Source organism: Melopsittacus undulatus, chromosome 2, assembly GCF_012275295.1.
Source record: "Melopsittacus undulatus isolate bMelUnd1 chromosome 2, bMelUnd1.mat.Z, whole genome shotgun sequence".
NCBI lineage: Eukaryota > Metazoa > Chordata > Aves > Psittaciformes > Psittaculidae > Melopsittacus > Melopsittacus undulatus.
In genome coordinates, this window is record NC_047528.1 from 89,463,736 (window position 1) to 89,482,818 (window position 19,083).

The 19,083-nt window shown below is 42.5% G+C and overlaps 1 protein-coding gene across 1 annotated transcript in view; it reads right to left on the bottom strand.

Annotated features, from left to right (window-relative positions):
* UMODL1 (uromodulin like 1) overlaps positions 1 to 19,083 on the bottom strand; it is a 48,885-nt gene that overhangs the window by 11,317 nt on the left and 18,485 nt on the right. The window contains exons 9-15 of the mRNA XM_005151695.3: positions 18,949 to 19,061; positions 16,157 to 16,376; positions 12,751 to 12,888; positions 11,516 to 12,220; positions 9,032 to 9,144; positions 2,532 to 2,745; positions 867 to 1,004 (exon numbers count right to left, since the gene is read on the bottom strand). Of these exons, the coding sequence (XP_005151752.2) occupies positions 867 to 1,004; positions 2,532 to 2,745; positions 9,032 to 9,144; positions 11,516 to 12,220; positions 12,751 to 12,888; positions 16,157 to 16,376; positions 18,949 to 19,061 (1,641 nt within the window). The remainder of the gene's footprint in view (positions 1 to 866; positions 1,005 to 2,531; positions 2,746 to 9,031; positions 9,145 to 11,515; positions 12,221 to 12,750; positions 12,889 to 16,156; positions 16,377 to 18,948; positions 19,062 to 19,083) is intronic.

Consider the following 19,083-nt stretch of genomic DNA (forward strand, 5'->3'; position numbering starts at 1 on the left):
ATGTGTTTCATGGCACAAAATTTTCTCTTAAATAATTTTAATGGGTTATACATACAAATACCACCTATTTCCCGAGCAACATATAAAATCTTTACATCTATAGATACCCTTCTGCAACTTCCCCACTTTTGGAAACACCCCAAATTAAAAAGGTGTTGGTTTGAGTGTATGAGAAAGAAAAATAAGTGTGAGCTCTTGCAGAACTGGATTTCTGAAAAAGCTCAGTATCATAACGCTAAATACCTTGTTAAACAAAACTGAGCAAAGGTTGATATCAGCTGATAAATCATTGTGACTTCAGCCAAAGAGTAGCTTGTCACTATGATTATTAAAGCAAACATAGATTAATGAAGAAGTCTAAAAGCATTTAGGAGCTTAAAGACCCCTCAGATGTCAGCTAACAAATGATCTAAGGAAAAAAAAAGCGAGATGAACTGACTCATACGAATAGTCCGTAACACCAACATTTCATGCCTGCTGCCACACAGAGGTTAAACCAAGTACTTCGTGCTTTCAGTTACCTTCACCTTTATCTCTGCTGTCCCCTCTGCTCCTGCTAATGGAAATAACTAACAATTTTGACAATCTCCTTTAATTTAGTAGTAAATTTGGGAAACAGAACTGTTAAAAGAACCTTACAAAGGCAACATTAAATATTAATACAGTAAACTCTCATGACAGGATATTTCACAGAGAAATACTTAGAAGGCCACTGCAAGACTTTTCGCACTTGGATCCATTTGAAACCAGCAAACCAAATTAATCCCTGGCAAAATTTCAAGATCTGTGGCAGGTATGACCATGACCCAGTAAAGATCAGATTTCTCAGTGTTCAGTTAGCCATTAGTAATTAGGTATTTTTTTGCCTTCACAGCTTCTTCCAGGGTTTTCTGGGTGCACATCAGCAAATCCTTCATTGCAGCTGCACTGGTAGAACCCAAGCGTGTTATGGCACGAGGCATCTGGGGAGCAGTCATCTTCTTCACTCTCGCACTCATCATAATCTGTTGGGTGTATTTAAGCAAAAGGCAAAGGTGGAGAGTGTATGAATGAAAATGTGATGGCTCTGAAACTGAAGCCAAGTCCTGTCATGATATCATGGGAGGATTACACTTGTGATACTCTGCTGTACATGTCAGGCACCTGCTGAGTTTAGAAAAGGTGGGATACTAGAAGCACAGCCTAAAGGGCTGATTTCAGGGCACTGACAAAACCCTCCAGGAGCTGTACTGCCAGCGATGCTCATCAGATACTCACTGAAACATAGGTACCCTGTTGCAGAGCTCCTATCCTCCTAAACTGATCAACAGCCCAAGGGAATGCATCTAAAACCAAGGGCTTCTTCAGCTGCCTTCCCCATTTCACACTCCAGAGGAGATGGTAAGTAAATGATCAGCATGGGTGAAAGAAGAAGGTTGTGTGACTGGTCCAAGTTGCAGTCTAGTGGCTTTCTTAATTTTTATCTGGCCAAAATTTTCACTTTTGAAAGGGAAAATATATTTTACTTCCCTTTCTCTTTTAATTTTTATTTGCACAGTTTAATTGTAACTGTGGAAATGAAGACGCACCACCACAGGTGGGACTCAGAAAGCAGCACTAACCAACCACCTGCTCTGTGTGGACCTGTCCCTGAAAAAAGAATTTGTTTCAGCAAAGGTTTGAGGGGTACAGGCCCTCTACAAAACACTACCACGAGATAGTTGTGATCTTAATAATTCACAGGATGTGTAACTTTCCAGATTCACAGCTGTGAGGGTAACAGGCAAAGAGAATGTACAGGGCAGACCATACACATGTTTCTGAAGTCATTGTGTGTCAGATTCTAGTTGATACCTTACAACAACATCCTTTGGACAAATATATATAGATACAGAATTTGGTATGTTTTTCAGAGATGACACATTGACTCATGAAATGGGATTTAACAGCAGTTAGTCAGGAGAACAAAGTTTCTGGTTACTGACATAAAGGAAAAGAAGCTGCACAATCAGCCATTGTGCTGGTTTTGGTAAAGTGTGGACTTTCACCTGAAGTCCTGACCCACAGATGTGTGAGGAAAACACATACGCTCACTGCAGAAAAATTCACATTTCTGTATTTGTTTCTTGGGGTTTTATCTCACACTAAATTATTAATGCAAAGCAGAGGACAATGTGTTTCCTAATTATTTTAAACAGACCTAGTTATGTCTGTGTACAGGGACCTATTTCTTCTGGTAGCTTATAAGCCCTGCAGCCTGTGACCACTGTTTCTAACATCTCCATATATTCTTCTGTATAAAATTAATGTTAGCTATAGACAAAAAAGAGCAGTCGGCTTTGTCCTTTTGGATCAGGAGTAACTCAATTCTTATTTAATCTTTTGACATTCTCTGAGAAAAAGCTCATTGGATAGATAAACAGGAGCAATATAAGGAGAGAGAATGGCTTTTCATCCATTTTACAGATACTTTCACCTAAAATACAGATTAATAACAGGCTTTAGCATGTTTCTAGCTTTGAAGAACTATCCGGATACAAGCTGCCCCTTACCGTTTATGGAGAGACTGCTCTTGTCAACTGTGAAATAGGAGCTGTGTTCAAAGGCATCGTGAAAAGCGGTGATGATGTAGTAGATATCCACATCTTCTGCAATCAGTAAATTGAATCTTACCACTGTGCTCCCATTAGTAATACCCGTTATCAACACTTTAATCACACCAGCATCCATCTGCTGAAGAACTTCAGGGGGCAGAGATTTACGTACCTGCAAGAAAAAAATAAAACGCAGGTGGAGATGGACAGATAGAAGCAATTATGTTTTAGGGTTCGTACACTGCCTAGAAGAGAGCATTATGCATCACAGTTTTGCTTCATACTCTAGAGGGAAGCAGCAGCAAATTGACCTCTTGTTTTATAATGTTTCCACTCCACAGCTGCTGAAGGGTACAGTATATATTTAACTATTAATATTAAATAAGCTATGTGATTAAGATACCTTGTCTGTCATTTGGCACAGTTCCTTGCCTCTGGTAACAAAAAGGGAGAGAGAAGACTGCAGGGAAGCTCCCATGTTCTCCCCCTCAAAATACCTTCAGGGAGAGAGGTTAACCCAATACAAGGAGGAGCTGCTGATGGAAGTGGAGATACCTCCTGACACTCCACACTGCTTATATGGGCTCCCCCATGGGCTCCACACTCAGAGGGCTCCCCCAGCTCAGGTATGTTACATCTTAGAGCAGACCTAGGGCAGACCAACCTCAAGCCTTTCTTCACTCGTGATTTTTCACCAGAGCCAAATTTTCAACCTGATTTCAGAAATATTTCATTATTATCTTCCCTAAGGAGTATCACGTCACTTCTGCAAATTCTGCCTGTTGCAGGGCACACAGCCCTGACTCATGGTCCTCCCTGAGAGCCCAAGCACCGGGCTAGGAAATGGCTCTGCACTATTCTGAATAGCAACAGTCACCCTCAAAGTATTGCAGTACCAATCCACAGCTGAACTGAGGTCAGTCTAGAGAAATCGATAAAATAAATATTCACAGTCAGTACATAGTAACCTTGGATGTCACTACTTGCCTAAGAAAGAAAATTACACTCTTTTCTAATCACACTGAGTCTTAGTCATCATAGGCCCAGAAGTCACCTCCCTCACCACAATAGAAAAAAGGATGGTCCCTGCTTTCTGCGGGGTGGGAAAACACAGCCCATCGAGAGACTGCATCAGCTGGGCTGCTCAGCCTCTCCACCACCCAGCTCAGACGGGGGCACCAACCCACCTTGAAGAGGTAAAAAGAGTGGAGCTGTGAGTTCAACCTCTTCCTTTTCCACCCTCCAAGACTGCGTACCTTTGGAGGGCAGCCACCCATGGGAACAGCTGTTCCTCCTCCCACAGAAGACATTTCGTAGGGTAGGGCACCTGGACTTATTCAGGAGCCCTGGGGGGGGGGGGTGTACAACAGCACTTGCTTTTCCAGCGCCATTCCTTTAATCTCCAGGCCCAGCACCAGCCACAAGGAGGAGCATACACAGGTCAGATGGCAACACCTCATAGGATCAACCCCAGACAAAACACAAGGCTAAAATTAATTCGGCTTTAGAGGACATAGATTGTTAATAACGAGTTTCTTGTGCACGGCTCTGCAAATGCCTTTGGCAACTAAACCCACACATTGAGAATTTACATACATCTGGGGTACAAAATGATATGGCATATATTATGTGGTAATAAATGCACCCTGCCAAGACATGTAGAGTCACTAAGCTTTAAAATCTGCCAGAAAATAAAATACTTTAAGTAGTTTGTATTAGAAATATCAAACGTGTTCACAACAGGAAAAAGCCAATTTTTCATTTACCTGTAGAGTGTGGTTACCTGTGGGATTCTTAGCATCTGTATCTAGCACCAACTCAGCAATGCAAGTATATATAAGTGTTCATCTTTCATAGTTTTGTATGAACTTCTGGACATTAAATACACAGATCTGTGCCATCGTCTTAGCCCATCCCTGAATTCATCTGTACTCCCTTCTCATCTGTCCTGAAGATCTTATTTTATTGGTGCTTCTTTTTACCTAAGGCTTGGGAGATTGTGATTTTTTTGTTTGGTTGTTTGGTTTGTTTCTGTCCTCATTCACATTCTTTCTCACAAAGCAGGTCTCAGAGCTTGAAGTGTCAGTGGACAGTGACGGTGTTTGCGTTTAGCCACTAGGTGGCACTACAAACCCCTGTATCCAGCGGGATACACGATTCCACAGGTACCACACCCTCGGTTATTAAAATAATGGTCAATGAAGTGGGACTAGAAAAAAGGAAAGAATTAACTTTTTAGAAGGAAATATTCGATGTATAACACCCTTGAGTAAAAGGATTTCTTACTAATATCTTGGGATCCATCATTTATTCTCCAACTTCTGTAGCACACGAAAGAAACATGAGTAGTGCCAGAGCAGGAGAAATCAGTATGCCAGAAGTGCCGTAGGAAAGAGAAAGAACATGAGCAAAATTAACACCAGCACTAAGGGAAGGGAATGTCCATTACCCCAGTCTTTTCCGTGCAACTCCTTGTAAGGGGAGTCTTCATCTTCCTTGTAGTCACGCTTTAAGTACTGGAACATGGTGATGAGGTCTCCCCTGAGCCTTCTTTTCTCAAGGGTGAACAGACCCACTTCTCTCAGCCTTTCCTCATGCAACAGGTTTCCCAGTCCTACGATCATCTTTGTGGCCCTTCTCTGGATCCTCTCCAGCCTGTCCACATCTTTTTTGTACAGCAGGGACCAAAACTGAGCACAGAACTCCAGGTGTGACCTGACAAGTTCTGAGTAGAATGGAATAATGACATCTTTATCTCTACTGGTGATGCCCTTCTTGATTTGACCCAGCCTCCTGTTGACTTTCTTTGCTACAGCTGCACACCATTCACTCACATTGAGCTTGCTATTCACTAGGACCTCCAGGCCCCTAGAGATGCTCCCCACCTGGGTATATCCCAGCCTGTGCTGCCATCTTATGTTTTCCCAGGTGCAAGACCTTACATTTGTCTTTGTTGGACTCCATAAGGTTCTTGATAGCCCACTCTTCCGGCATATCCAGGTCATCCAACAGGGTGGCTCTCCCTTCCAAAGTGTCCGCTTCCCCATTCAGTTTGGTATCATCAGCAAACTTGGTCAGGGTACACCTGATCCCATCTTCCAGATCACTTATGAAGATACTAAACAGCGCTGAGCCCAATAACAATCCCTAGGGGATCCCACTAGTGACAGGTCGCCAGTTTGAAAAGGAACTTTTCACCACCAAACCCTGGGTGCAACCTGTCAGCCATTTCCCCACTCACCATCTAGACTGTAACATGCCAGTTTCTTTAGGAGGAGGGTGTGGAAAATGGCATTAAAAGCCTCAAAGAAATCCAAGCAGACAGTGCCTACTGCTTGTCCCACATCAACCACGCAGGTTACTTTTGTTGCAGAAGGTGACCAGTATCGTCAACTGCAATTTGCCCCTGTCGAATCCGTGCTGGCTTCTCCCAGTCACATGCTTTATGTGGCTTGCGATAGCCCTCAGGAGGATTCAGTTCATAACTTTCCATATCACTCATCAGTAAATCTGATGAGCCAATAAGTTCCTGGATCCTCCTTCAGGCCGTTCTTGCAAACAGGGCAATGTTAGCTGTCTTCCGGGACGCCCTCTGATCTCCATGGCTTCTCAAAGATTATGGAGAGCAGTCTCACAATGATATCAGCCAGACACCCTTGGGTGGATATTGTCAGGGCCCATTGATCTGTAGGGTTCAAGCTCCTGTACCAGTTCACATACCAAGTCTTCCTTCACTCATGGTGGGTCTGCGTTTGCATCAACCTGGGTCTTTGTTCCTAAGACCTGGGGCCCAAGACTGCTGGTAAAGACAGAGGTACAGAAAGTGTTGAGAGCCTCCACCTTTTCAGCACTGATGACAACTAATTCACCTCTCCTGCCCAATAGCTAGGCAGTATTTTCCTTTTGCTTCTGCTTTCTTGTAGTTTTTGGCTTCTCTGGCCGATTTTATTTTGATCTGAGCTTCTGCTTTTCTAACTGCACCTCTGCACACCCTGGAAATGCCCTTGTAGTTCTCGATGGGTATCCATCCACTTTTCCATCTCTGGTATGCTCCTTTTTGGGTTTGGAGCAGACTCAGAAGCTCGCAGTTAAGCCATGAGTGTCTCCTGCTTTGCCCACTTCCCTTACCACTGTTCCTGTGCTTCCAAGGAAAGTATTCTTGAAAATCTCCCAGCACTTGCCAGCTCCTTTAGCCCCTAGGGGAGCTTCTTGCAGAATCCCTCCAAACTGAGCTCTGAGCAAGCTTCTAAACTCTAAAACCTTTGTCTTAGTACTAACACTCAGCATGTTCAGCCAGATTGCAAACCCCAGACTCTAGAACACGGTGATCACTGCAGCCAAGGGTATCATTAGCTGAGATATTAAGAAGCAGTTAAGTTTAAGACACCCACATTCAAAACAACTTTTCCACTCAGGTATTTAATGTACCTCAGTGAGTGCCTTTTCAATTCAAACCTTTTGTTTTCCTCATTTGTTTTCCTGAGGACAAGCCCTAGCTGCCATGATATTCTTCTTGGCCATTGCAAATGACAGACTGAGTAAAAGAAAAGAAGAAGAAAATACTCTCTCACCCTTAGCTGTGTTGTTTTTCAGATACATTGCAAGGAGGATGGTAAAACAAGTCTGGATAATGACAGTGCAAGTTGTCACACCAAGTTTTTATCTCATTTTCATCTACACATTTTTCAAAGGATAGTATTTCCATTTGCTGTGCTGCCAATTTAACCACATGGCATCTAAGTGCTGGGGCAGCTCTATGCTAAAGACCATTATACACATCACATTTTATAAATGCTCTGAATTGTAGATGGTGACTCCACAGAGATAAAAAAAATGTCTCTGTCAAAGTCTGCTTAAGTGGAACCTGATAGTACTTTTAAAGCCCATGAAACTTTCCTCTTACTGTAAGGGATTGATTTCTGCTCCTTATACCTTAAAACAAAAAGTCCAGATCTTTCTGTTTTCCTAAACTTCTTTTTTTTTTTTGCATCTAGAAACACATTTGTAATAAAACACTCACAACATGTTTTGCCATATACAGTGGCCATGCAGCTATAACCTATATACAGTGGCTCAGAGGTAGATGGAATCAACACTAACATCTCTCACCAGCTGATCCACAAAGCTGTATGCTGGAAAAAGGAATTAACGCCTTATTATCAAAAGGGATCATTTTCTGCCTAAACAGAACTGGGTAAAACTGTCACAAACTTTACTTTAGCTCCTCTGTGCAATCATTTTACAGATTTCCCTAATATATGTGTATTGGTGATTTTCTGGATGAAGTTATCTTAGTGAATGAAGAAAATAAATATATTCATTTGAGTCCATTTTAATGCTATGCTATTCCAAAATAGCCTCAGGCAGAGAGTGATGCTGAATGAGAGTGAGGTCAGTGGAGAATTATTCCCTTTTCACTTTACTAATCATGTCATTCTCATTTTGTGACTGTTTTTGTGATGTGACAGCTTGAGGCCAAAACAACTCTGAGAAAGCTGTGCTCCACTAACACATCCAGAAAGGTGCAAACCAGCAATGCCCAATGGGAAACTTATTTGATATCCAAGAAAACATCATGCACTGCTAAAGAGATCACACTTTTCCCTTCTTGCAATTGTCTCTAACCCCATGCTGGCCTGACCTCTGCCTGAATGCACACTGCTGTCAGTTTACGCACTGCAGGCAGCTGGATTTCAGTGACAAGTTTTAACTCCTCACACAGTGAGAGTCTGTGGAGGCCTCTGCAGGGTTTGAGAATTCATATGATTGTCAGCGATGGAGTAATCAGCACAGTTATCAAGGGCCTCCAAAAACACAGGCAGCAAGGATAAGGAAGGCAATAAAGGAGCCCAGCATAAACTGCAGTTCTCCAAGAACAGGTGTGTTTGAGTAAACACCAGCAGGAACTAATTTCTGATAAATTCCCTAAGAAATTAGAAGAGTGATACTGTCAAAAGTAATGCCTGAGAATTATGGCATTATAGGCACAGCTGATATCACAAAGTGCATTGATAGCCTGCTCTCTCATTAGAAGCAAGGGCAGAGGTGACTTATCAAGAAACCACTCCCTTTTCAGGTACAGGGCTACAAAACCAACGATGATTACAAGAAATGTCAGCTCTAAGGTACAATGGCAAAATAACCATATAGTTCATTAATATAGTGCTGTGCAGGGCAAGGATATAAGAGCACTTTGCAAGCATCCATTAACTTTTCACCGCACCCCTGGAGGAAATCAGTAAGCCAGTATAGCCAGGTTTGAGAAGCAGAGGAATTGGAGGCACAAGAGAATCCCCAAATCCTGATCTCACTCTTAAACACAGCTGCATGCTCATCCTTCAGTCTCAGACAGGAGAACTCAGACCTTGCAGATGTGGTATAGAGGCTGCATGGGAAAAAGATGGTACATGTAGTTTCACTGAGATGGGTAATAGGACACATCCTTCTTAGCTACTTACTTCATCAACAAAGAGCTGTGCAAAGTTTTGATATTCCTCACTGCTTGTATTGCTAAAGCCCAGAGAGTAGTTCACATTTGTTAGCCGTACTGTGCCACTAAGCTTCTGGACAGCTGGAAAGTAAGAAAAGACAATTAACATACATGTTTTATGGGCTTTAGTCCATGAACAAGTGTGTGACAGTCACCGCCATGTTCAGCAACATGGCATGTGCACCAATTCCTAACAGCAGAAGGCTGGCCCTCTGAAACGTAGCCAAAACCCCAAATGCCTAAACATAGTCATTCAGCACCTTAATCTGCTCTGTCCGACTCCCAGATGACTCTCAAGAAGGGCACTGGTGTCCTGGAAGTCTTATATCTGCCAGCTTTATCTTAGATCCTCTGGAACATTCTGGTACTCAAGCACCTGAATTGTTCTAGACTCAACTAGCCTTCCCAGCTGCTTCTACGTGCAACAGGGCAACACCAGTCCCTCCTGAGGGCAAATCGTTGTGGCACCAATGTCTTCCCTCCAACTTCAGAGGAAGGCTAGACAGCCACCCGAGATTAGACATCTACATTTTAGACAGCTGTTGTAAGATAAGATGAACCCCAACAGGGCTGTTCCTGCTTAAAGCAAGCTGCGGAAGCAAGCTTCCTTTATTCCAGTATGCTTCTGATTCCAAAGGAACCCTCATCACCGCCACCAGTCAGATCAAAGGATTTGGGCTTGCTTTTTGTTATCGCTTGTCCTGTCATGTGAACATGGGAAAAAGGAGATAAACCACTTTCATTTAGGAGATAAACCACGTTCATTTAACTGATGGAGAGAGGGGAAAATGTTCTGAACAATTTTCAAACAACAAAAAAACCCCAACAGTACTTAAAAGGCTTGACAGACCGTCAATTGCTGGCTGAGGTTAACCTTCCAGGTCAGAAATGTCACCACAAGGAGGAGCTATATATTAAACTTCACCAAACTTATTTTTTCCCTGTGAATTTCCTGCACCAGGCTATTGAGATACCACTACGGTGGCTCTTCTTCTTGTTCCCCGGGCATAATCCCTCCACAAGCTTCTTTCCCAGCATTTGGCTGAACACTGAATTCATTTATTTCAAGGAAAGAAAAAAAGTTTATAAACTGAACCTGTTTGTGTAGAATTCTTCAATTTATTTTCCAGCCACAAAAAAAAAAAAAAACACAATAAAAATTTTTTCAGTTTTCCTTACATTGACAGAGGGCAGTGGGGGACAAAGCAAAACAAAGGAGTAAAGGGAGCTTTTAAATTCAGGTCAGCATGTTGTTTGGTCCAAAATTGTTTGCTTCCTCCATTTGGCCACCAAGGTTCCAAATGAGTTATTTTCCCAGCTCTGTTCCCGGGTTTCACCCATGTCAGGCAGAGCAAAGGATACAGCATGAAGAAGAGAGAAGGCAGAAGCTGAATAGTGACATCAGCAGGGCTGCCCAGAGCTGAGCAGGACTGCAGAAGTATGCATGCTGCCACTGGTAACCAGGACTGGTGGTACAAGAGAGGCTGGAGAAGCAGCAGAGCTAGACTGACATGGCTGAAATAGAGGTTTTCCAGGGAGAAGGAAATGAGGGAGAAGCAGAAGTGGGGCTGGATGAGTGGAGATCCCAGGAGGAGAGAGGAGAAGGGAAGAGGAAGAAGCAGACGGGAGTGCATTTTTGTATTGGAGAGATGTGGAGGGCATAAGCAGAATAAAGACAAGCAGACACAAAACTGAAATACTTATCACTTACTGTCACACTAAAGAAAAAAGATACTTAGTCATGGGCAGGGACAGCAGCACACCCATCCCAAATAACCATAATTTGAAGAACAAATCTGGCTCTAACTTTGAAATATGATTCAGCTCAAATCAGCAGAAAAATCCCCTGATTAGCTGTAGTACATCTGCCCAAACCCAAACAGATTAAGCCCTCCTGCCAACCTAGTTACTCTCAATTACAGCTCTCAAAAGGTTTCCATGCAACTCTTGCCCTACAGGGGATTTGCAGGGCTCTGCATAATCCATCCTCCACTGGATGAGGAATGGGAAGACATGTCATTTGCCTTCCTGAGTCTTGAAGATAACGCTATAGTCAGCCATGGCTGCAGCACCCTGGTGCCAGAGTATGCAGAAGAAACCAAGATGTGTGACAAAAGGACAAGCAACATATTTCAATGAGCCACATTCAGTGCATTATTTGCTTCATATGCTTTGAGAATAAAACCCAAATAAATAAATACTATTTTCAGAGAAAAAAATTATGAAACTGACTACTAAGTTACCAGAAAGAGGAATTATTTTGACATGCCAATTTAAGAAAAAAAATGCTGATCATGCGAGAAAATAATTCTTCCATAGAAAAACTAGTTTCAGACACCTTTATCCCAGACCACTGATTCCAACTGTGCATCTTTCCTGACTCTGAGTGAAGTTTTGCTTCTCGTGCAGCCAAATCATTATGCATGTAAGCCCCTGCCAAACTCATACTCACTGCAGTTCATGGCTAGGACTGGTGTCAGGCTGGGAGCTGGAGAGGTGCCTGGCAAAGCTGGTGACCCCAGGGCTTCAGGGTGTTTTTCAGACCAAGAGCTGTTCTCTCTTCCCATCTCTGCATATGTTTTTGTAGTGGTGTTGGCAGTGGGAACACTGGCATTCCCTATGGCCAGCAGAGCAGTACTGGGGCCATCTTCAGAGTTGGCTTGAGGCAAGTCAAAAGCTGTGTGACTTCGGGTGGTAGTAGTTTGATTTGGAAACATCAACAATGATGAACTGGGCTGCCCTTGTCCAGCTGGGCCCATGGGTGCATTTGTGAGAGCAGCCACCTGCTGCAATGCAGCAAGGGAAGTCTCTGCCATAGAGTTTTGCTGTGATGTGCTTATGGCCTGTTCCTTGCTGGCTGTAGCCCCTGTGGCCATGGGGCTGTTGTCCCTGCTGAAGTCCCTCTGTGATGCCAGGCTTTTTTCCCAAGGGGTTGGAGGAGCACTGGTGGGAGAATGACCATGGGGTGCTTGCTCATCACCCAGGGGCAGTGCAGCAGGGAGGTGTACTGCAGTGCTAGTCCCAGAGCCTGTAGCAGCCACCATGTCTGTGGTGGCAGGGGAAGCAGGGGCTGCAGAGCTTACTTCTTCAGGAGCAAACTCTGTGCCATTTGTTATTTCAGGAGCCATTGTTTCAGTGAGAGGGTCCACAATCTCACCTGAAACACAACAAACACATTGAAAGGGGACCTCAAACAAGATGAGGATGCAAGAGGGTCTGGCCTGAAAATGAGGCTGAAACCACTCAGCCATGCATTAATAGTGTTACAAAAATGGTTCTTGGATATTTCGTTAACACATTATGGTATATGTGATTTTTACGATGTTGAACCTGGTTTGTGTCTACACAAAGAAGCAAATTTGATTCCTGGGTCTTTTCTTCTGGTTGGCAGGCCATGGATTGTTACAGTGGGAGGAAATTAGCCACAGACATACCAAAAGAGGAAAAGGTGTGCCTTATGTTCCTCAGCAGTCAGTTAGTAAGCTAATCAAAGCAGGATCTCAGAAAGATTTCACCTGAAGATGCATATAAGGTTCAGAGACAGGTCATATATAGGCCTTCAGCCAGACTGCAAAGATGCATCTATATACACATTGTGCGCTATATAAATAGTTGCAATAAAAGCAGAGGTAAAACAATTCCAACCATTCATACCAAAGGGAAACTACATGTCAGTCTTTTGCTCACCCTCACAGTTTCTTCCAGGTCGGGATGGGTTGGTATCCATGGTTGTCTTGCATCTGCACGTGTATGAGCCCATAAGGTTGATACACTCCGCAAACATAGAGCAGTCATTCTCCACATGAGAAGTACATTCATCCCAGTCTGTAAGGCCAAAACCAGAACACTGGTCAGATAGCCTCCCTTCTGGCTGCATTAAGCTAGAAATAATCCTAAAGTAGCCCTTTCATCAGTTTTTGAATTTGTGAACGTGGTTTTCCTTTCTCATCACTTACGTGACAGCCAGATTCTGAGTGATGCACAGAGCTGTTTGTGTTGTTATTTTCTTACCTAAAAACGAGCCTTTGTCTTTGTACTCTGAAAATACTTTCTCTAAGTAAAAACTTTTAAATTATTTTTTTAAAAGTAAACACTTATTTGAAGTGAAAAAAAAATATTGTAAGTTTGTACTATAGCTATAGCAAAAGATTGTACCAAGTTCTGCATACAGTACCTCCAGATACATCAGGCAGTGAATAGAACTGCTACCACTAGCTACTAGTAGATAGAATATTAAGTAATCCAAATAATCTTCTGCCTCAAATAAAAGGTAAATACAAGTAATTCCCACGAGAAGCACTCTTCAGTTCACAACAGAGGAAGTGCTAAGGGCAAAACTCTTTTTATAAAAGCTTTCTTGTCAAAGATAACACTGTTTTAACTTTGACCTTTTTCTGGTAGTCTTAGGAAAGTCATCCTAGTTCATCAATGCATTAATGTGCTCTAAAGGTGTTCCTTATGTCTGATTTCAGTTGCTCTGGATCAGTTAGACGTGCTTCTTTTCATATAGAAATATTCTATTGCTCAGTCTCTTTACTCTTTAGGGATTTAGATGTGCAGTCTTATATCACCATTCGCACCCAGCAAACATGCAAAGGCCGGGCAAATACTTTGGAAATGAATAATAGTTAATCCCATGTGAGCCCTCTCTGTGTGCACTCCCTTGTGCATACACCTTGAGAGCCTCAGGGCTGTAAGTGAGGGAAAGCAGAAAACTAGACTGAAAACTGCATCTTCAGACAAATAATTCTGATCAGAGGCAAGAAAACTGTTTTGAACAATGCGTTATTGTAAGTGCTTGTTCTGCAGACATGCAGGAATTAATGACTGATTATTTCTCTGAAACAAAGAAAAGTCCCAGTCTAGGAACAGAAAGCACAGAGTAGGTATGTGCATGCACATACATGAGTTCATCTTTCTGCTTTGCTGACAGCCTTCTCCTTTTACTTCCTTCAGCTAATATTTCCATTCTTTCTCTTTTCTTCGTCATTAGATAATTGTTGCACCCAAGATTGTTTCCATTAGACAATTTCTTGTGCCTATGGCCAGCATCTGCCTATTATGTTACAGCCTAAGCCTCTTGGAGGGAATACAGAAGTGTGTAGGATTGATTAAAGCACCAGCAATGAAAGTGCTCTCATTAATGTCTTACTATGCTATGAAGTAATTGTGACCCTTCAAACACCATCAGAGAGATGCTCCTGTGCTGATTGCCAGATAATTTATGTTCACTGGCTCCACTGTCTCAGAGGGTTTCCTTTCTCATCACTTAGCATTGTGATAGCTAATGGCTTCACATGGCTTAGCATGGCTTTTTAAGCAAATTCCTTCACCTCTGATGGCCACATTCAGTCATGCATTAGGCCAAAACGGTTATGTTCTCAGTGCTTACTGTCACTTGCTCTGAATACCCATTGTATCTTTAGGAGGTAAATACAATGGGTAAAAATCTGTGAAACTCTTTGACTAATGATATTGCAGATGGTAAAGATTTGCATGAGCTCATGGAGATCCCAAGGAGGAGAAACCCACAGAAATCACTCTGGATCAGGGAGTCCTGGAGCAGAAAACAGTTGGAGGCTAACAGAGAAGCACCATCTACACCTGCTTATTGTTCTTATTTCAGTTTCCCCAGGAACTGGCTCCTGGGTGCTACTGAGGACATCATACAGTGCTAGATGGATCTTGGGTCTGACTCAGCACATGTCCCTTTTTCTTTTCATACCATGCCTCATGGCAGTAAACTTGATAATTTATGAGTCTTCAAAGAAAGATGCAATTGCTCCAATCCCTTCAATTATTCTATCCCTTCTGACTTCTCACCCTTGATGTTTCAAAGTTGAATTCCCTGCTCTGCCACTGTCACTAAATCAAACACATAGCCTTTTGGTGGCCAGGCTCCACAAAGGATTTAGGTGGCATTGCTCCACTGCTGCAAGAGGATCTGTGAGAGCTTACTGTCAAAGGGCATGTCCCAGGACAATCAGGGATCAGGAAGCAAAACATCCCATTATACAAATCTTTTCTTTATATACCTCACTCCTTCACTTTATTTTCTACCAAAAAAAGCCTGTTTGGGTAGAGCCAGGACAGAACCCCCTTTTTTCTTCCTCATAAGGAGGAGTTGGCTGAGCTCCTGGCTGAGTGGTGCTACTGGAACCCATCTAGTTTTCTGCAATCAAAGGAACAGTCCAAAGCTATTGCCTTCTCCCTCACCACTCTTTTGGGCCCAGGATCAATGATATCTTGGCACACATCAGGATCTTGCAATTCAGTATCCACAACCACTGTGATATTTGTAGGCTTCAGGTGCAATTTGTCTCTTCTGGGTTTTTTTCTGTCCTATTCTCCTTTACCTCCACATGCTCTACAACTCCAAAGGGAGTTTCCCTGAGAACAGTAAATAAGCTTTTAAGGGTTGAGTACAGTGGGACAGAAGAATAACCCATTCTGTTGCCTTTGGCATCTTTCTGAACCCTGGCTGGCTCCGACAACTGGAAACCTGAAGCCAGAACTTAGCTCTTTGAGGATAAAAATGGTGATTACCAAAGATCAAACAAAGGCCTCATTTAACATAAATTCCATGCATGTTTCTTTAGTTCTATTCATTGAGAGGACATTTGGGAATTTCTTTGGCTGGATTTCTATAATGAAGATGTTAGATTTCTTAAATCCTGGCTCAGATACAGCCCCACAGCTTTGAAGCACAAAACTGCCTAGAGGCCATGTGTATGTAAAATATTCCACAGTAATCGTATCTGCAGTTCAGTGAGAGAAAGATATGGCAAACTTCCAACTGCTCACAAAGAGGAAAGGGAGGAAAAATAATAAGGAAACCAAGAGTTCCACTCCTCCTTAAACACAGTGGAGGGCAGCAGTGCCTGCAGGTACCTGGAGAAAGCCAATGCTGCTTCTTCCAACCCCTTCTGAGCTTACAGATAAAAGCCTACAGAGGACTCCTCACATCACGGTTTTCCCTCCAACAAACCATGTACTTTGCCTCTCTACAAAATACTTTTGATGAATAATGCTGATGATGCTGTGCACCATCAAAATACAGACACTGTTTTCTTGTAAAAAAATTAGTAATTACCTTCTACTGCAGTGTTTTGCTGATCCACCAAAAGCACCGAGCCATTGTGCAGGTAAGAAAACACCGGGGCAAGTGTGGAGGCATCAACTGGAAACTCGGGATCCTGCACAGCGATTCTGAGCCTCACAATGATGCTTCCAGCTTGCAGGGATTCCACCTGCACTTTCAGCTTCCCAGATTTGTATAAAGCAGAAACATTGGGTGGAAATGAATTTTCAAGCTGAGCAAAGGGAGAGACACATCAGCGATTAGGAACCCAACAGGAATAACTCCTTTTAAAACTGAGCGATGGTGGTACCCTTTTAAAGATCTATATATGCATAACACAGAATATGTTGTAAAAAGAAAAATTTCAAAGAGTTTCAGAAATCTTACTTTTCAGAGATTACTGAGGCACACAGAAGTGTGGCTCTCCTTGGTGCACACAGGTACCCTTAGAAATGGTGCCCATCTGACCACTGGTATTACAAACCAAACTTAATTTTGGCTCAAGGGAATAGAATGCCTTTTGCTCCTGTTTACCAGCATCACAGCTGAACTGGCCCCACTAAATCTGCATACAGACTGATGTTAGATCTGTATATCATATTGATACAGGGGTAACCAATGTACAGGGGGGGTAATGCAGAGAAAAATGTACAAGGGGGATAAAAGGATTCCTTTGCTTAGATAGGGGTGTTGTCTTTTGTGAAGTACCTGACATACCGGGCATTGACTACTGATAAGCCGGGAAGAGGCAGACTATGCGCCGATCAAACCATAAGACCATGACAAAACCATAGGTGTTTGGTCCTACTGATAAGTCAGGGAGAGGCAGACTGGGGGCTGACCAAACCCTAATGCCATGTCTGAAGGTTAAAAGGTGTAAAGTTTAAGAAGAGGAAGACTCATTTACTTCATCTTAAAGACCCCTAGCCACAAGAGGAAGACTCATTTACTTCATCCTGAGACCCCTGCCCATGACCAGAAGGGGCACTGCGCAGGTGCAAAGGACCTTCCGGCTCATTATAATACGAAGCGGGGATAGATAATAAATATGTATAGGCAGATTGAGCAACCTCATGTCTATGTATACCTTAAGAGAATAAATGTAAAGGGAGAACAACCCTGAGGTGTGCATGCTTTGGAGGAGCTATCCCCATGCACCTCAGCGCTGAATAAAAGCATACCTACTTTACAACTTTAACTAGTTGCAGAGTCTATCCACTCATCAATATAAGCTTTTTGTCCCAGGCCTCTTATACATTCACTTCTGCACTTCCAGCCTGGTTTGTGCCAGTTGGTGTTAGTGCTAGAGAATGGTTCAGGAAATGTTTCATTTACCAGTAGAGCACAGTTTTAGCTCACAGGGAGTACTTGAAACTCACCAGCCCAAGTCCAGCTTGGAGCTGAGTCTAATCATAAAGAAATATCAGGATGAGAAACAAGAAAAATGGAGGGTATAACTTCAAGAATATATGTTTGATACAGCCCAGCTTCAAGGCAATATCACAATTACACCATGGTTGACTATCAAACCAGTAAGGAGACACATCCATTGACCAAATGGTGCTACTTTGAACATTAAAGCTTGCATACTGCTGTCAACATTTGAGCTGTGCAGGAGATGGCAGTTTTACTTTCCATCTCCAGACGGCATCTCTTTGCTTGCCTTTTGCTCCTACATACGCCTCAAAGAATGCCTTTGAGCACACAATGCAGAGCCATAAATCAGCACAGCTTTGTTCCCATTCAGTCAGAGTTTGCTCTAATAATTACTCCAACCAAGATGTTTAACTGGTCTAAGCTGACATCAGGGTCAGAAAGAAAGAAAAAGAGAGGAGAGAGGAAGTGAGACGGGAAAGTTATGCTTCCAAACACCCAAGGAGGCACAAGAAACAGAGATAGGCAATGCTCCTGTTCCTTCCTTACCCCATTATGACAATTAGGTCTGCATTAGTCTCAGAGTCTCACAAAAATCCTCCTGCACAACAAACGTGAACAATCTGCTGCTATGGATGGGAAATAAAGCCACATCAGGAATGAGCAAACGTCTCTTCTTTGCTGCCTTTGAAATGGTCTTTTTCCTCACATTTATATTCGCAGATGTTTATGAGTTGCACTTTGGTTTAGGAATGTCTTGTTTTGAATGGAGATCCCAATTTCTCTTTATGGGCCTTGCTCTTACAGCAAAACTAGAGATTACTGCATCAGAAATGTCCCCCTGTTTTGGAAGCTGACGGCTGGTAATAGACCTCGTAACTCAACTTTTATTTATGGCTGATTACAGTTGAGCATGGTCAAGTGGCTACATGCATGCATGCAATGAATGGGGCTGGAGAAGAAAGCCTGATCCAGTCATTTTTCCTAAAAGAAGACAGACCCTTGAGAGCAGTCAGACATTTATTGAGAGGACAGTGCTGAAATGAACCCCAGCAATGTCATTTCAATAACATATTAAAAAACCTCAAGTCAATTTAGTGTGAGTTTATTGCCAAACTATAGATCCAAGGAAAGGGTCCTTGTTGCCTGCATTTTTAATTCCTTTACTCCTCAGTAGGGGAAAATTCTAATTGGTTCTATCACTAATAAGGTCAAGGGTTTGATCTGTCTAGTCAGATGAATTTTTATATAAAGAAAGGTCACAGAAAACAGAATTATGATTTTCAAGGGGCGTTTCAGCCAGGCATAAAATTCTCTATTACATTAAATAAATTTTAAATTGAAAAAAACAAAACCAAGGAAACAAAACCAAAAACATATATATATATTTATTTATATATGTATAAAAAACAGAGATATTTTAGCACTACCTCCACAAGCAGCAATCTTGAAAATTCTTCATATGCTGAGCTGCTGGCATTCTTGAAATCATCAGTGAAGTTGTAGTTGAGAATCCTCATAGTAACACCAAACATCTTGGCTTCTGTATGACATAATATAAAAAT